The following is a 15,064-nucleotide window of genomic DNA, read 5'->3' as shown; positions in this document are numbered from 1 at the left end:
GAGAGACTTAAGAGGCCCAGCAGAATCAGTCTTGTTCCAGGCCCAGTCCAGGAACAGAAGGCCACTGGCAACCATGCAGGCTGGCAGGGACCTGGAGAGCCAGGTACATTCTAGAATTGCCTGGACTCCTGCAAGGGAGCTGGCTTCACAGCAGTTCTTCAAATTTCAAATAATCCAATAGGTCATATTAAGATTCTTAGGACTTTTTCTTGCCCAAAGCTTTAGGGAGCAGGAGAAAGGGTGGAATCGAGACAAAACCACCTGGGGTGGGGGCCATGGCACCACCTGGCTCAGGAACCCACCTGTGCACACCTCTTCTCCCTGGGAGGAGTCTGCTTTCTGAGTTTGGGAAGGGGTCCAACCTGCTGTCAGGTGTAAGGTATCTGACCAAGGAGGTCCTTTCACCAGAACCTACTTCATTTCAGCTCTGACAACAAGCCCCTCAGACTGGAGGTCAGGCTCAGGAAAGGCAGTTTCCCAAGCCCAGTGCTGCCTTCTGTAGACACTACACCTACCCCCTTTCTCCCCACTCCATCCCATTAAAGCAGTTCCCTAGGCCTCCTGATGCTCCCACGTCCCATAAAATCAGCCTTGAGGGGACGAAGGGCTGAGAGGCAGCATCCCCCTGTGTCTGGGAAGAATGGAACTAAGGTCCCTCCCACTGCCTGGCCTCAAAGCAAAGGCACCATTACCATGGACGATCGTGACCTCTCTTCCCCTGTAGAAATCTCCCAGGGTGACAGTCGAGCCCTGTTTGGAAGCGACCACTCGGACAGTCCTCCTGCTGTCCAGGCAGTCCAAGTAGGGGTCCCATTCCAGGTTTCTCTTGCTGAGAGGCTGGGCCCGGGGGGAGGACATGCCCAAGGACTCCCCCATGCGATCCTGGCAGTAGGACTTGAACTTCCACTGCACGACAGCGGGCTGGCGGGAGGACGTGGAGAAGTGGCAGCGGAGCAGCGTGGGCTGGAAGAGCATGGCCACCTTCTTCTTGTCGGGCACTGTGACCTGGAGACCATGCGCCAGGCCTGCAACACAGGAGGAGCGTGTCCAAACGGCACCCGTATCCTGGACGTCCGCACGCCACGTGGTCACGCCTTCCTGCCTCAGCTCCCTCACCTGTCCCTCCCGCTTTCTCCATCCCACTAACTGGCTGCCTTGTCCAGAAACCTGCCATCGCTCCCAATATCCAACCAGTCACTAAGTCAAGTCAGTGCGATCTCTTAACATCGTTACTGTGTGTTCCCTCCCTAACTCACTTCTTAAATGCCCTTCTCAGGGTTTTTTTGTTGTTTTTTTTAAAAAACAATATCTTTATTGATTTCAGAGAAAGGAAGGGAGAGGGGGAGAGAGAAAGAAACATCAATGATGAGAGAGTCATTGATCGGCTGCTTCCTGCACGTCCCCTGCTGGGGATTGAGCCTGCAACCCGGGCATGTGCCCTGACCGGGAATCGAACCTCGATCTCCTGGATCCTAGGTCGATGCTCAACCGCTGGGCCACGCCGGCCGGGGACCCTCCTCACTTCTTGCAAGACTATTGCAATAGTCTTGTCTGGTCCACTGCCTACAGCTGCTCACAGGCAGGACCTTCTCTTTAGTTCAGGTGATCTTTCTAAATCTATTACAGTTCTCTGTAAAGCCCTTCCCTCCTCCTCCATGGCCTTCAAAGTCCTTGGCAAGGCATTTAAGGATCTCCATCATCTAGTCCCTCTCACCTTCTCAGCCTCACTTCCCACAACATATCTGAGCTCCAATCCCGGGAATACCTGTTCCCCAGGTGCGATTTCACACCTGCAGCGCCTGGCATGTGCTGCTCCTGGTTTCTGGAATGCTTCTGCCTCACTCCTTTCTCTGGGAAACTTCCTTCCACTTTTCAAAACCCAGTTCAAAGGCTTGTGGAAAAGCCGCCTCTGACCGGTCATTCGGCGCATTGGCCACTTCCTCCCGGTACCCATCAGACTTGTCGGGCAAGGGATGCGTCTCACCCTGCTGTCCGGGCCTGTGAAGCCCACAGGGCTCAACACATATTTGATAAATAAGGACAGTGAAGTCAGGAAGTGTGACTTCGGGAGGAAGTGACTTCCCTTCCAGCCGGTGACCAAGCAAGGGGGACAGAGATGAAGGGAAATGGAGGCTTTGAGAGAAACGGAGAATCTCAGATCAGAAGCAGGAGACTAAGTATAAAAGCTCCGAGGGATAACCCAAAGCGGGGAGGGGGGAGAAAGCAGGTGAGAAGTTTAAGGGGAAAAGATGCAGCCTGAGGTTTCGTGGGTGTCCAAGGAGGGAAATTTCAGTGAGTGAAAGACCACGGGAGCATTTGAGAGGCAGGGACTTCTATGAACTACATGGAAAGATCTAGAAATTCCAAGCAAAGAGGACCCCACTTCCTCAGGGGAATGGTAGGAAAATTAAGAGTTTCTAGCTGAGCAGATACAGAATTATGATGAGAAGCAGAAAAGAGGAAAATGGATAGAAAGAGGGTCAGAAATAAGGCCAGGAGCCTGCCACTCAGCTTCAGATCACGCGGGGCAGTTTCACCCGAGAATTACAGGTGGGCCTGAGCCACGTGGGAAAGGCCTAGTTTCACGCACAGGAGCCTCCTGTCCCTTCTCGCTGCCACTGCCACAGCTCCACCGCACCCTGCTGAGCGACGTCTTCATAGCAGCACCTCTGCCAAGGGAAGACGCGCATCCGGACCCGCGTCTCTGACTCCCAGGTCAGGGCCTGTCCTCAGCGAGAGCACGGGGAGAACCCGGGTTCCAGTTCTGGGAGGACACGGGCACCTGCTCTCCAAGGAACTGGGAACGAACCCAACAGTACTTGAGACTCAGGAAATCTTAAAGCGCCCTCCACCTACCAAGCGCTCAGCAGCCACCTATGGGCTGGATCAGCACGTGAGTGACTTCATGTGGGAATGTCGGGCCTCTGCAGGGGAAACCGGCTGAATGGGCCGTGAATGGCGTGGGAGAGCAAAACGGCCCCTCACGCAACCCCCACCGGTAAAGCGAGCCTCATAATTCTTACTCACTGGGTTAACCATGGTCGCCTCACAGGTCCCCTGTGGCCAGCGGACTCCAGAGCAGAGCCCTGGGACTACAACCCATTCAGGTGCAAACAGTTCCCATCCCGAGGCTCACGGGAGAGCCCCCTCCCTCCCACTGCTGCCCTGCCCCGTGTGGACGCGGCTAACGCCACCCCCCCGACTCACAGCTGGACTAGGAAAAGAAATTCTTCCCAGTTCCTCCTCCAATTCACACTGCATGTGATTCTTCTTCCAACCCTAGTCACCTCCCAATTTTCCAGGTAACAAGAATGGGACAGAGAGGTGAAGTGACTTCAGTTAGCAGTGGCTAAGGCTGAGTGACCGATGACAGGCACGGTTCCCAGCACAGTGCCGTGTACTCGACCTCACCGCCTGGCTTCCGCTACCTCTTCAGGCGAACCTGGGCAATCACACGTCCCAGCCTTTCTCCGATATAAAACTAGCAAAGGAGGCAGGTGCAGCCTCGGCGCGTCAGGGCTGCTTTTTCAGAGTTAAGTATGGCATTTTGCTCGTCACATGATGACTAAGAATAACCTCCTTCCCAGCTCGGTTCTCTGGATGAGAGGTCAGCCACTTGACCAAGCCATTGGACTCCTTCAATTATTAATAGAGGTTACTCAGCTTCTTCCATGTCATGGACATAAACTGCTCCAGAGGAGGGAATCCGTTCTCAGAATCATCTGCCTCAGGACAGTGTGATAACTGAAGGCCTGGACTGTAGAGTCCGTCCTAAACTAGAATCCGAGCTCTACCCATTCCCAGCTTCACGACCTAAGGCGAATTACTCACCTCTGATGAGTTTCCGTTTGCTCACTGATAGAAGCAGAATAATAGTAACTACCCCGTGGAGTTTCCGAGGCTGAAATGAGATTTTATCCTGAGTACTTAGGATTATGTGGTATACTGTAAGCACTCAATACATGCTGTGCTGCTTGCTGTCAAGGTCAGTCTTGACTTCTGGGCAGCCCTGCAACTAGAACTGGGTGAGCACCGGTATCAGGGTGAGACACTGAGCTTCGACAGGCGGGATGGCCAGCACTGAAGGAATGTAGACTAGGAGGCCAGGAGCTCAGCAGCAACACTGCCTGTGGGTGCCCAGCGCCGCACAGCCACACATGCACCCCTGGGAGTCAGAAACGGAGGGGGACCCTGCATGTGTGCACACAGGCACAGGGGCAGGTGTGGGTCTAGTGTGTGCCTTGGGACTCTAAGCTAAGGATGGATCTGGACAGCTGGAGAGGATGGGACTAGGAACTCCAAGGAAACACCAGCTTATTGGATCTTTGAGGGATGTATGTGAAGAGTTAGAGTGAACTGAAAATGCCAGCCCCTGCTTTTGCTCTGTGAGCTTCAAACTGTAGGATGAGTGCCACCAAACCCCACGCCTGCCTGGCCAGGTCTGTTAGGAACCCAATTCCCACTGGAGGGTGGGCCTAACCTGGATCCCAGGTGAGGCTTGGGTTCCCTCCACCCTCAGAGCAGCATCTCTTTCCTGTGTTTATCTTTTACTTGGCCTGTTTCCACCCAATCGGTCATCCACTTGCCCACTGGGACCAAAACCTTGCTCTGAGCTCCAGCCAGCTCGCCTGTCCTGAGGCTTGGGGATTGCTCCCTCTACCCTTCATGCGTGACTGACCCAAATCTGAACCTGTGATACCGTTGCCCACCCAACTCCGAAAAACCCCTCTCAGGGGACCCTACTCCTACCCCCAGACCAGGGCCCTCGGAGACAGGTGCTCAGGGGGTGAGGACTGAGACTGACAGCCCAAGGACAAGGCGATCTGGCCTGTGGCCAGCTTAGGCCTGAGCTTGGCCCTACCTCTTACACGTTCTTTGATTTTCTATTTCACCACTTGTCAGATGCCAACAGCCTGGTACTAGTTATGCTGGAGTGTCTACGGGCTAAGCAGCCCGTCTCTGAACACCAGGTAAATCACTGAAGCCTCTTCATAGCATTTAGTCACCTGGGCACGCACGCTAAAAGCACTCTCCATGGTTCCGACTACCAGCTGTGTCCCAGGCCCTCAGCTCCCTTAAGCCTCATCTGCATGTTTAACAGATACCCCAAGTTAAACGTGTCTGAACCTCACTTATCTCCTCTCTTGCAGCCTCTTGCTGGTTCTTCCGCAGTCCCAGCTCTCTGCCCGTCCACCCCCAACCTGCTGCCTCCGAGAGAAAGCATAACTTCGATCATTTCCTCTCTGGCCCTGACCACGCTCTGCTGGTCACTAAGTCTGAACTCTTAAATTCGACCTTTCTGTATTCCCACTGTCAATCCCTTAAATCAGACCTCTATCCCTGCTACGAGGTAACCATTAAAAAACGCTTCCTATGTGTCAGAAACTGTGTTAAGTACTATCTGTGCAGTATCGTAGTAAATTCTCTCAAAAATCCTATAAAGCAGGTATTACTATTATTATACCTATTTTATAGATGAAGAAAGTGATTTTTAGAGAATGTAAATATCTTCCCAGCACCTTAGCATTAGCCACTGGCAGGGGGCTGTGAACCCAGGCTGACTGGCTCCGAAGCTCCTAAGCATCACCTTCCACAAGAACTCACTACAGCCTTGGCTTTACAGCAGCCTCTCCCATGCCACCCTGCATCCAACCTAATACACTCTCCATATTCCTTCTATCAAGAGCATTTTTAAAGACATCTCTAGTTATCTGTTCCCTGCTTTAAGGTCTCCGTTCATTCCCCATTCCTTCAGGATAAAACCCAAATGCCTGGACATGGCACATAAGGTCTTCACCATCTGGCTCCAAGCACGCACAAGACATACGAAAATGTTTCTCACTCTTTAACTATAAATACGTTATTCCCTCCACCTGGGGAAACATTGGGTGTGTAACTGAAGGAGTTCCTGGGAGCAGATGGAGAGAAGCGTGGAGCGTGGGTCGTGCGAGCACACGAGCACGTGTGGACACGTGTGAAGGCTCTGAGTCCAGGCACCGTGACCCTGTAAGGGACTCTGCACTGAAGTCTTATGAAGAAATTTACAGAGGTGCAGAAAGAACCTGTTTCATCCCACAAGCTAAAGCCCATACACTGGAAAACTGGAGAGAGACAACTAGGGAAGACAGATCACTAAGTGAAGCGAGGTGGGGGCCATACTGTCTAGAACACACTGTAGCGTTAGGACTCCCGACAGACGCAGCAGCAGATGGTACAGTGAAGGCTACAGGTGGTTTTCTACCTTCACAAAGGAGGGAATCATCATTCTTAGACCACCGGCCCACTCTCCTTTCACCTGCAGGAAAACTGCCCTTGACCAACTAATTCAAATGCAATCAAAAACATATTTTTAAAACCCTATGTTCTCGGAAGACAGGTTTAAAAGACCAGATCTTGATCTTGAGAAATTCAATATAAACTTGGCTTCTAACTCTAAGGTCCCCGAGGACAGGGAGCAGGGTTTGGTTGACTAGTACCCCAGTACACAGCACAGCCCTGCAATGTAGCTGAAACTCACAGTGTGGGATGCGTCAGTGAATGTGTGCACCAGTGAGGGGTGAGTCCGAAGGGCCTTTCTTAGTAGGTGGTCCCCAGTGCAGAGAATGGATTCTGGCCAGTATCTAGGAAAGCTGCCTAGAAGGAAAGGAGTGAGTGACAGCTCTGAGCAGCAGCCCCCGGTAGTCACCCCAGGTACCTAGCCACCAGGCCAGGGAAGATCAGCTCCAAGTGCAGACAGTGCCTCCCTGGATGGCAAAATAAGGCCCTGGCCCAATTCTCCTGTACAGAAAAAGGATTCTATACATCAGAACTGTGTTCTTCAGAGATTAACAAAAGCAGTGTCTGAAGCAAGGCTGTTCTTATTTTAGCGCTTTCATTTTGTTCAAAGCAAGTTCCTTTTCCCCGCGAGTAGTAAGCTATTCCTGGCAGCATCTCTGTGAGGCAGATCTATGAGCCCAGTCCCACTGTGGAGAGCCACAGCTTGCTGGGGAAGGGCCTGGGAAATCAGCACTGTTAGAGAAGGGCATCTTTAGAAACTGTGTCTACAGCTCACCCACTCCGAACTCCCCCAGTCCCTGAAGTGGGACCTGACCTTAGAATTGCCCATTCCCCAGCACGTCTCGGCCTTCAGACAGCGAAGGTTTTCCTCCATTCGCTATGACCCCACAAACCTTCCTTTTCCTGCCTCCAAGTTTGATCTTCTTTAAGAAATTCATCTTCCGTCTTCACATTTGTCACATGTCCCAATTTCCTAAGACATTGTTTTAGGGGCAATTGATGGGCAGGTTTTCTAAGTGTAAGAGGATTAAGGTGTGTCCAAGCATTTGCTCGAGGTCTAGTCACTAGTCCAGGCAAGGAGAGAAAGCTTGTCCCTCCCTTAGTAGCATTGTGCAGGGTAGGAGCAAAGGGGATGCTGACCTATAGGCTCAAGATTTAAAGGCGAACAAAATGCAGCTTGAGTCGCCCTCCCAAAAGAGGAATCATTCATCTCCTGGTCTACATGGGTTAAAAAAATAAAATAAAAAAGGGTTGACAAAGAATAGTATACATTCCCTTGGTGTTTGCCGAATATCCAAGCCTGGTTCTCCAGCTGTCCCATTGGTTCTGTAAGTTCATCAACTGTCCAGAATCAGTTTCTCTTGTTTGCTACCCTGATACCTGATTGTTTGATCCATTTCAGGGTGAAGGTGACCAAATGTACCATGTTGAGATTTAGGAAACTATGACAGCCTTCTTGTACATCTTCTCCCCAAGAGTCCCCAAAGGCTGCAATCTCTCCCCTTTTCCACAGGGCTATGGCAAACGCCAGTGCTGCCCTTGCCACGTAGGCTTGGCTCACGACCTACTCATAATTTGCTGCCAACACTCTGGTACTTTGCACACAGAGCGTGCCATTCCTTAAGCATGTGTTCCTTGTGTCCAATGGAGCCATGCTGTCCCATTCTCGGTCACCGCTGTGCAGATGAGAGGCAGGAGCCTGTCTCCTTCCTGTCTGATTTGCCTCACCTCCAGAGATCTGAAGTGAGCTCATGTCTGGCTGGCTTATCTGCTGTTCCAATGGGACCAAAGCCGTGCTAAAGAGGTCAGCCTTGACCCTGCAGGACAGAGCTACTTTGGAAACTGTTCTGATTCATTAGGGTGGGTCAGCTTTCTAGGGTGGACCAGCCACTTGCACAGAGAAAACTCCTGGAAGAAAGTTCTTGTCGACCTTTATCAACTTCCCCGTGTTTCCGGTCTCACTCTCTCTCCTGAGCTCCAGACCCCACTACACAGCTTCCTTTTATTCTCCATCTGGGTGTTACACAAGCACCTCAAACGCACCGCTCTATAGGTGGAGATGCTAACTGTCCTCTTCTGTTAGTAACAGAGCTTCCCTGGTTTAATCTGGCCAGCCAAGGACTAGCCTCTCTTGCAGCTAACTGTGGCCACATGACTCGGTAAGGATAAAGGTATGTGAGGAGACAGGTATGTGTGCGACTTCTGGGCCCCCTCTCTAAGGATGAGCTGCTTGCCTGGCCCTCTGTGTCACTTGCTCCTGCTGGCTGGGAAATGCTCTCGGGAGCCATGTGTTTGGAATGGTAGACTCCCGCACACTGGGTCTGGACTGTTATAGGAGAGAGAAGGGAATTATTTTGCGTAAGTTACTGTCTTTTAGGGTCTCTTTGTAACAGTAGTGTAAACTGCACTTTAATATAACGCAAACCCTGAAGTTTGACCCCCTTACGTTCCTCCCTCTGTACTCATTCCCTTGGGGTTCCTAAGAAGTAGGAGGGCCTGCTATGTGCCAAAGGTGGTGCTAGGAGTTTCACATAATTTCACTTTAATTATCACAATAACCCTATAAGGTAAGTTACTGTCCCATTTTTTGTTTGTTTGTTTGTTTTGTTAATCTTCACCCAAGGATATTTTTTCCATTGATTTTTTAGAGGGAGTGGAAGAGAGGGGCTGTGGGGGAGAGGGAAGGGGAGAGAAAGAGAGATGTGAGAGAGACACATCAATTGGTTGCCTCCCACAATCACCCCAACCAGGGCTGGGGATCGAAACTCCAACCCAGGTACATGCCCTTGATCAGGAATCAAACCTGAGACCCTCTGGTGCTCTGGGAGATGCTCTAACCACTGAGCAACGCTGCCAGGGTGTGTCCCATTTTAAAGCCAAAGAAATGAAGGTAAAATATTAAGCTAGTACTCAAAGGTCAGTTGGAGCCTAATCCCTGGCCCCACTGCCTCTGAGTCAGCCTCCCGACGAGCCAAGGGCATGAAGGGTGAGGGGCAGGGTCCCAGCGAACACGGGCCCTGCTCCTGACGGAGCACCATTGCGCGCAGGCTCCCACGCTGCCGGACAGCAGTGAGGCATCCTGTTCTGAGTTCTTCCTTGGCTCCTGGCCGATGAAGAGCCCTAGCCATCCAAAACGTCTTCTTTTCTTTTCAAAGAGCCAGAAACTATCTTGAAGACCAAGATCTCAAGTATACAGATGCCACAGCTACATCCTGTGCGGCTCCTGGATGCGCAGCACCAGCCCCTGGTCCCCGATGGGCTCTGACGTGCAGCGGCACTCGGGCCACGGGCCATCGCCACGGGTCATCTCCTGGGCTCTCCCGCGCCTCATCCACTCCTTCCTGTAGCTCCCAGGAGCTAACTCGAAATGCTAACTGCTGTTCTTTCTCAGTTCCTGGCAGTATTTCCCTGGGTTCTGTGAACTCTGAGCCCCACTACCCAAGGCGCCATAAGAGACACCAGGTCTGCCTGAAAAAATGTTTCCTTTGGATTCAGGCACTTGAAAAACAAGCCACATTAGGTCAGTGACACTATTTCATTCTTCTCATCAGTAAGATACTATGGCTGTAGGCAGTCCCCTCGGAGCCTTGGTCTTCTCCAGCATGGGGACATGGGATCAGCCACGCTCTCTCAGAAGGGTCAGAAGGGAGAATGTGTACGAAAGCCGCTAAACACACCGAAAAGCACTGGGGCAAGAACCGCCACCCCGGGCCTCCTTGACCGTCCTGACTGGGGAAAGACGCCTAGGAGCTACCGTAGCTGGAAGGACTGAAGGGGTGAGCGAGCCCAGGAGGGAAATACGGGGCACTGCTCGCCAGAGTAGAATTCCTCCTGCCCGGTCCAAAGCTTCCCCGTTACCAGTCCTGAAGGTGACCACGTTTAACTGTTCCAAGTGGGCCCTGTCCTGTCCGGCAAGCGCTGGGTGCTACACCACTTGTTCCTCTGAGCATCCTAATAAGAGCTCTCCCTTCCCAGGGCTGTTTCTCACACCAATCATTCCTGGTCAGGGAAAGGCTGCAGGAAAGTGAGCTCTGAAGGCTCTTCGCAGGGTGAATTATAAAACGAAGACTGAACCTCTCTGGCTCTTCAGTTCCGATTTCTAACTCACCAAAATTGGAGAACAGTTCAGAACCACAGACTCATAGGCTGAAGGTGACCTTAGAGGTCATCTCATTCAACAGATCCTAAGACCCAGATCTACAGATGGTCTATCTGCAGAGGAGATGGGCGAAGGCCCACTCCTCGGCTCCAAGGCCAGGTTTCCTTCCACCAATCAAGTCCTAATGCTAATACAACAAACACTGTATGGAGCATGATGTACATGCACCAGGATGCTCAGAGTACTCACAGAGGTCTGCATAAGACAACTGTCGACTGACACGGGGTCTGTGCAGTAAGGCCAGCCTGCGGATCGTGCGCCTGAGAACTAAGTAAGGGGTAGTGGGGATACTGGAGGAAGCCCCCTCTCCTGGTCTGGAGAGAAGCGTCCGGCTGGGGGAGGGTGGGGAGTGGGGAGAGCTGTGAGGCAGTGTGGAAAGAAGATGCTCTGGGGTAAATAAGGTCTCTTCCAGGGGTCAGGAGAACAGAGGGGGAGGGAAATGGAAAGGCACGCAGGACAGGACAGGAGACCATGAAACTGAGGTGTCAGCAGTCTCAAAATGACGCCTCCTTTTCCAGGGCTCCTAACATTTTTTGTTGTTGTAAATCCTCACCCAAGGGTATTTTTTCCATGGATTTTTAGAGGGAGGGAGGGAAGCATTGATGTGAGAGAGACACAATGATTGATCAATTGGTTGCCTTCCGCACATCCCCTGACTGGGGCCAGGGAATGAACCTGCAACCCTTGACTAGGAATCAAACCCAAGACCCTTCGGTGGGCAAGCTGACGCTCTAACTACTGAGCAATACCAGCCAGGGCCAGCTCATTTCAACTCTCCATACCCAAGCCTGTCTTCTTCACATTGTCACCAGGCATCTACCTGAATGCAAACCAGAGCAGGTAACAACTTGGATATCTCCCTTCCCACTGCAGGCTGGTCAGAAGCCCAGGGAGGCCCCCACAACACTCAGTGCAGTTCCCCATTACTGCTTTTGCACAGGCTGCTCCATGATTGTTCAGTTTTATCACTAGCGTGTCTGCCACGATCACTGTGAGCTCCTTGAAGGCAGGGACTGTGTCTTTGTCTATTAACCCTACACAGTGCCTGGACATGCAGGAACTCAGGAGCTGACCGTGCATGAATAAATGTCTCACCTGGGCCATCACCTCTTCTGGGGCCATCTCAGAGCCACTCCATCTGACCCCAGGTTTGAGCTGGACATGCCTCCCCCATGCTCTGTCGCACCTGTGTGGCTCTCTGGCTCTCATGACAAGACCTTTCCCTCCATATCCAAATTATCTGAAGACTCACCGAGTTGACTGACAACTCTGTGAGGGCAAGGACTGTCTATCTCTTCACCCTCACACCCATCACAATACTTAAACACCCTGGGAATTTAACACACACTTGTAGAATGTATGAACGAATGAAGGAAGGAACCCAAAGGGGCACCAAGAGAAATGCTACTAGGGTAAGCAGTCTTCATCGCAGAAACCCAAGACTCTCCAGAGTGTGTCCCCCCATACCCCACACCCCCCCCTCCAGTGTCACACAGCTCCAGCCTTCCTCACAGCCCCGCTGCTAGGAGAGGACCACACGACACACCATCCACATTTGGGAACAAAGATAGGGCGAAGCCTCCTCCCATCTTCCTGCTCTGTGGCACCTGTTGCTGCACCAGCAGCTGGTGAGCATTTTGTTTTGTTCAAAACAACAACAGAACACAATCTATGACAGGAAGCGACATTCCAACGACAATAAGAAAACTTCAGGCTCAATCTACAGCAGCCGTAAACCCAGAACATTAGCTGAGAGAGATGTGGAAGGAGCTGCTGGGGCCCCAAGAAAACACTGAAGTGTTGATTAGAAATTGCTCAGCCTGCGTTAAAAGAGAGAAGGGGGAGGGAGAAAAAGAGAGGGGAGAAAGGGGGGAGAGGAGAGTGAACGTGTTTTTTCCTGGCGCTCTGACTCATTTTTAATCTGTCCTTTCCCTCCTCCCTCCCTCCCGCCACCCCTCCAGAGAACTCGTGGGGGCTGCACTAACCGGCCTGCCTCCTCCCACGGCCTCCGTGAGGGGCGAGTCTGCGTCCTTGTCCTCCCTGAGCTCCTCGCTCCCCTCCCCCTCCCCCGCCGCCACTGTCGCCTCCACTCTGCCCAGGGTGACCGCAGCTGGTTGGGGCCCGGGGAAGCAGAGCTGGGATGGGGAGCCAGCAGGTGCGGTGGGACCCCGGCGCCAGCCTCACCTGCGGAGCACGGAAGCCCGGCCATCTGACAGCTGACGCCCGCTCGCTAACCTGTTGCCTGCTCCCGGGCGGGCAGCCTCTCGGGCGCGGGGAAGGCGGCGGGGAAGGAACAGACAAAACCAAACCCCTCCAGCGGAAACCTCAGAGGGCGGCTCAGGAGAGAGCCAGCAGCCCTGGCTCCGGGTCTGAGAGCACTGGGCTCTCGTCTCTGCTCCATCAGATATCTGCCCGCTTGTCCTGCGGGCCTCCATTGCTATAAAGTCCGAAGGCTGAACTGATGGCTGGGTCCCTGCCAGCGACACGATTCCACTGCAACAGAAGCCGCCAGCCATCCAGCCAGGGCTAAATGTTTCCCTTCTGCTCCCACTCCCTGCAAGTCCCTAGAGCGCCTCTGACTCAGGGACCCCTCCCCAGATGCCTGGCTGACTTCAGGGAGGGTGTGATACAGGCTCCAGGCCAAAGTTCCCGGGAACAAGATAACAGAGAAGAGGCAAACTGAGGACGTGAGAGTCAGTGGGGGGAAGGGGCAGGCCCTGGGAGGCCAGGGGAGGGGGAGGCAGGATCAGCCAAACCCTGAAATTACGGATGATTCATATTTGAACAGTGTGGGAGGGAGACAGTCAGAGCAGCCAGAAGAGGCTAACTCAGTGCAGGGTGCCCCCCAAACCCAACAGAGCGCAGGAGCCAGTCAGGGCCCTTCATTTGGAACAGAAAAAGCCAAGGCAGCCAGAAACCTTCTTCTGAAGCTCAGGGAACCGGGTCTGCCTTTCCTAAGTGTATTTACCCTCTTTCACTGACTTGCTCGGATGTGCTAAATGTGTTCCCCTTTGCCACCGACTTGATTTTCCCAAGCTTCTGATTGGTGCCCCCAGAGGGGACAAGACTTCATTTTGGGGTGATATTTTGCGTTTTCTCTCCTGCCCTTCACTGCCCTCATCCTGTCCTCACAACCTTTCTGATCCCTTGTTCTTTTCCTCCATCACTCCGTCTCCAAGGTCATTGTCTCAGACCCACCCAAACTACCCAAGCCTTCTGAACACCCTGCCCCAAGCAGGGCTACTTTGTGTCTCTCGGGGCTGGCCACCCTGCCTGGCCACCCGGTCCCGAAACACACAGAATCATGGAGGGGGGTGGGGGCACCATGTCAGGAACAAGGGCCTTTGACAACCCCAGGGGGGTGGGAGAAAGTTCAGGAAAAGGAAGGGAAACCCGGAGGGCCCACCTGGAGGAGGTGGCGCGCTGGGAGAAGCCCTACCTTCTGAGCATCTGGGGGTTATCTTTACTGGGAGGATGAGACCTGTTTACTGGGGAGAGGAAGGGTCCTCTCTAACTGTGGCATCACTCCCCATGGGTGCAAGTAAGAGGCAGCAGGGCCCTAAACCCCACAACCAGCGGAGCCTCCCGCCACCTCCCTCCTCACGGTCCTGCCTGAGTGCCCCTGGGTGCCAGCTTCTCCAGGGAAGGAATTAAGGAGACACTCTCCACCCCCACCCCACCCCCAGAAAACCAGCTTCCTTAATTAATCAGTTTCCCCGAGCTTCCGTTTTGTCCAGCCAGGCTTTCCCCAGCCTTGCAAACTAAGGAAGAGCCCTTGTCGGGAGGGAAATGCAGGTTCCCAAGAACAATCTCGCGCCTCCGGGTCAGCCGTCTGCCTCCCGCCGTCTCCTCGTTTTCCCGGCTCCGCACCACCCCGCCGGCCCCCCATCACCCTAAGGCTCGGCCCGTCCGGGTCACCGCCAGCCTGCTCCGCAGCTTTACGCGCCGTGGGGGGAGGGGACCCCCGCGAGCATATGCGTGGAGTTCCCGGTCGGTGGGAAATGCCCCTTACCTGTCAGCCACAGGAGAGCGATCCACGCCAGCGAGACCCTGTCCATCTTCCCCAACTTCCCATCCACGCGAACGAGCACGCAAAGTGGGAGCGGCACGGACGGAGCAGGGGCGGCGGCGGGCGCGAGCGGTGGCCGCGGCCCCGGGCGCCGCCCGGGGGGCCGCGCGGATGGGCCCAGGCGCGCCGCCGCCGGGCTCCCGCACCCGCTCGGCTCCCGCTCGGGCTCCCGCACCCGCTCGGCTCCGGCTCCGGCTCCCGCACGCCAGGCTTTCGGCGGCGATTCCCCGCCCCGCAGCGCCACCCGCCAACGGCGAGGCGGGCGCCAAAGTTTCTGGGTCACGTGCCGGCCCCGGGGCCAGCGCCGAGTCGCCAAGTGCCCCGGGGGCGCGGGGGCCGGGGGAGGGCGCGGGGGAGGGCGCCGGGGGCCAGGCGCTCGGGGAGGGCGCGCCGTCCGCGCGGAGCGGAGCCAGAACCGGCTGCGGACCCAGCGGGGGCGCTCTGCGTGCGCTCGGCTCTGGCCAACCTGGGCTGCGGGAGAGGGACCGGAGGCGGGTCAGGGACCCGCCTGGACTAGAGTAACTTATCGGCAAGTCCCCTAGGCAAGGGGGTTTTCTTGG

The 15,064-nt window shown here is 54.1% G+C and overlaps 1 protein-coding gene across 1 annotated transcript in view; it reads right to left on the bottom strand.

Annotated features, from left to right (window-relative positions):
- Positions 1-14,544, bottom strand: part of ILDR2 (immunoglobulin like domain containing receptor 2) — a 55,181-nt gene extending 40,637 nt beyond the window's left edge. The window contains exons 1-2 of the mRNA XM_081120704.1: positions 14,448-14,544; positions 693-1,025 (exon numbers count right to left, since the gene is read on the bottom strand). Coding sequence (XP_080976830.1) covers positions 693-1,025; positions 14,448-14,493 — 379 coding nt within the window. The 5' untranslated portion in view covers positions 14,494-14,544. The remainder of the gene's footprint in view (positions 1-692; positions 1,026-14,447) is intronic.
- Positions 14,545-15,064: the final 520 nt, after the last annotated feature.

The sequence above is a fragment of the Miniopterus schreibersii genome (assembly GCF_964146895.1).
Source record: "Miniopterus schreibersii genome assembly, chromosome: 19".
Classification (NCBI taxonomy): Eukaryota; Metazoa; Chordata; class Mammalia; order Chiroptera; family Miniopteridae; genus Miniopterus; species Miniopterus schreibersii.
Note: the sequence above shows the minus strand (reverse complement) of the source record. Positions and strands in the feature narration are given on the sequence as shown.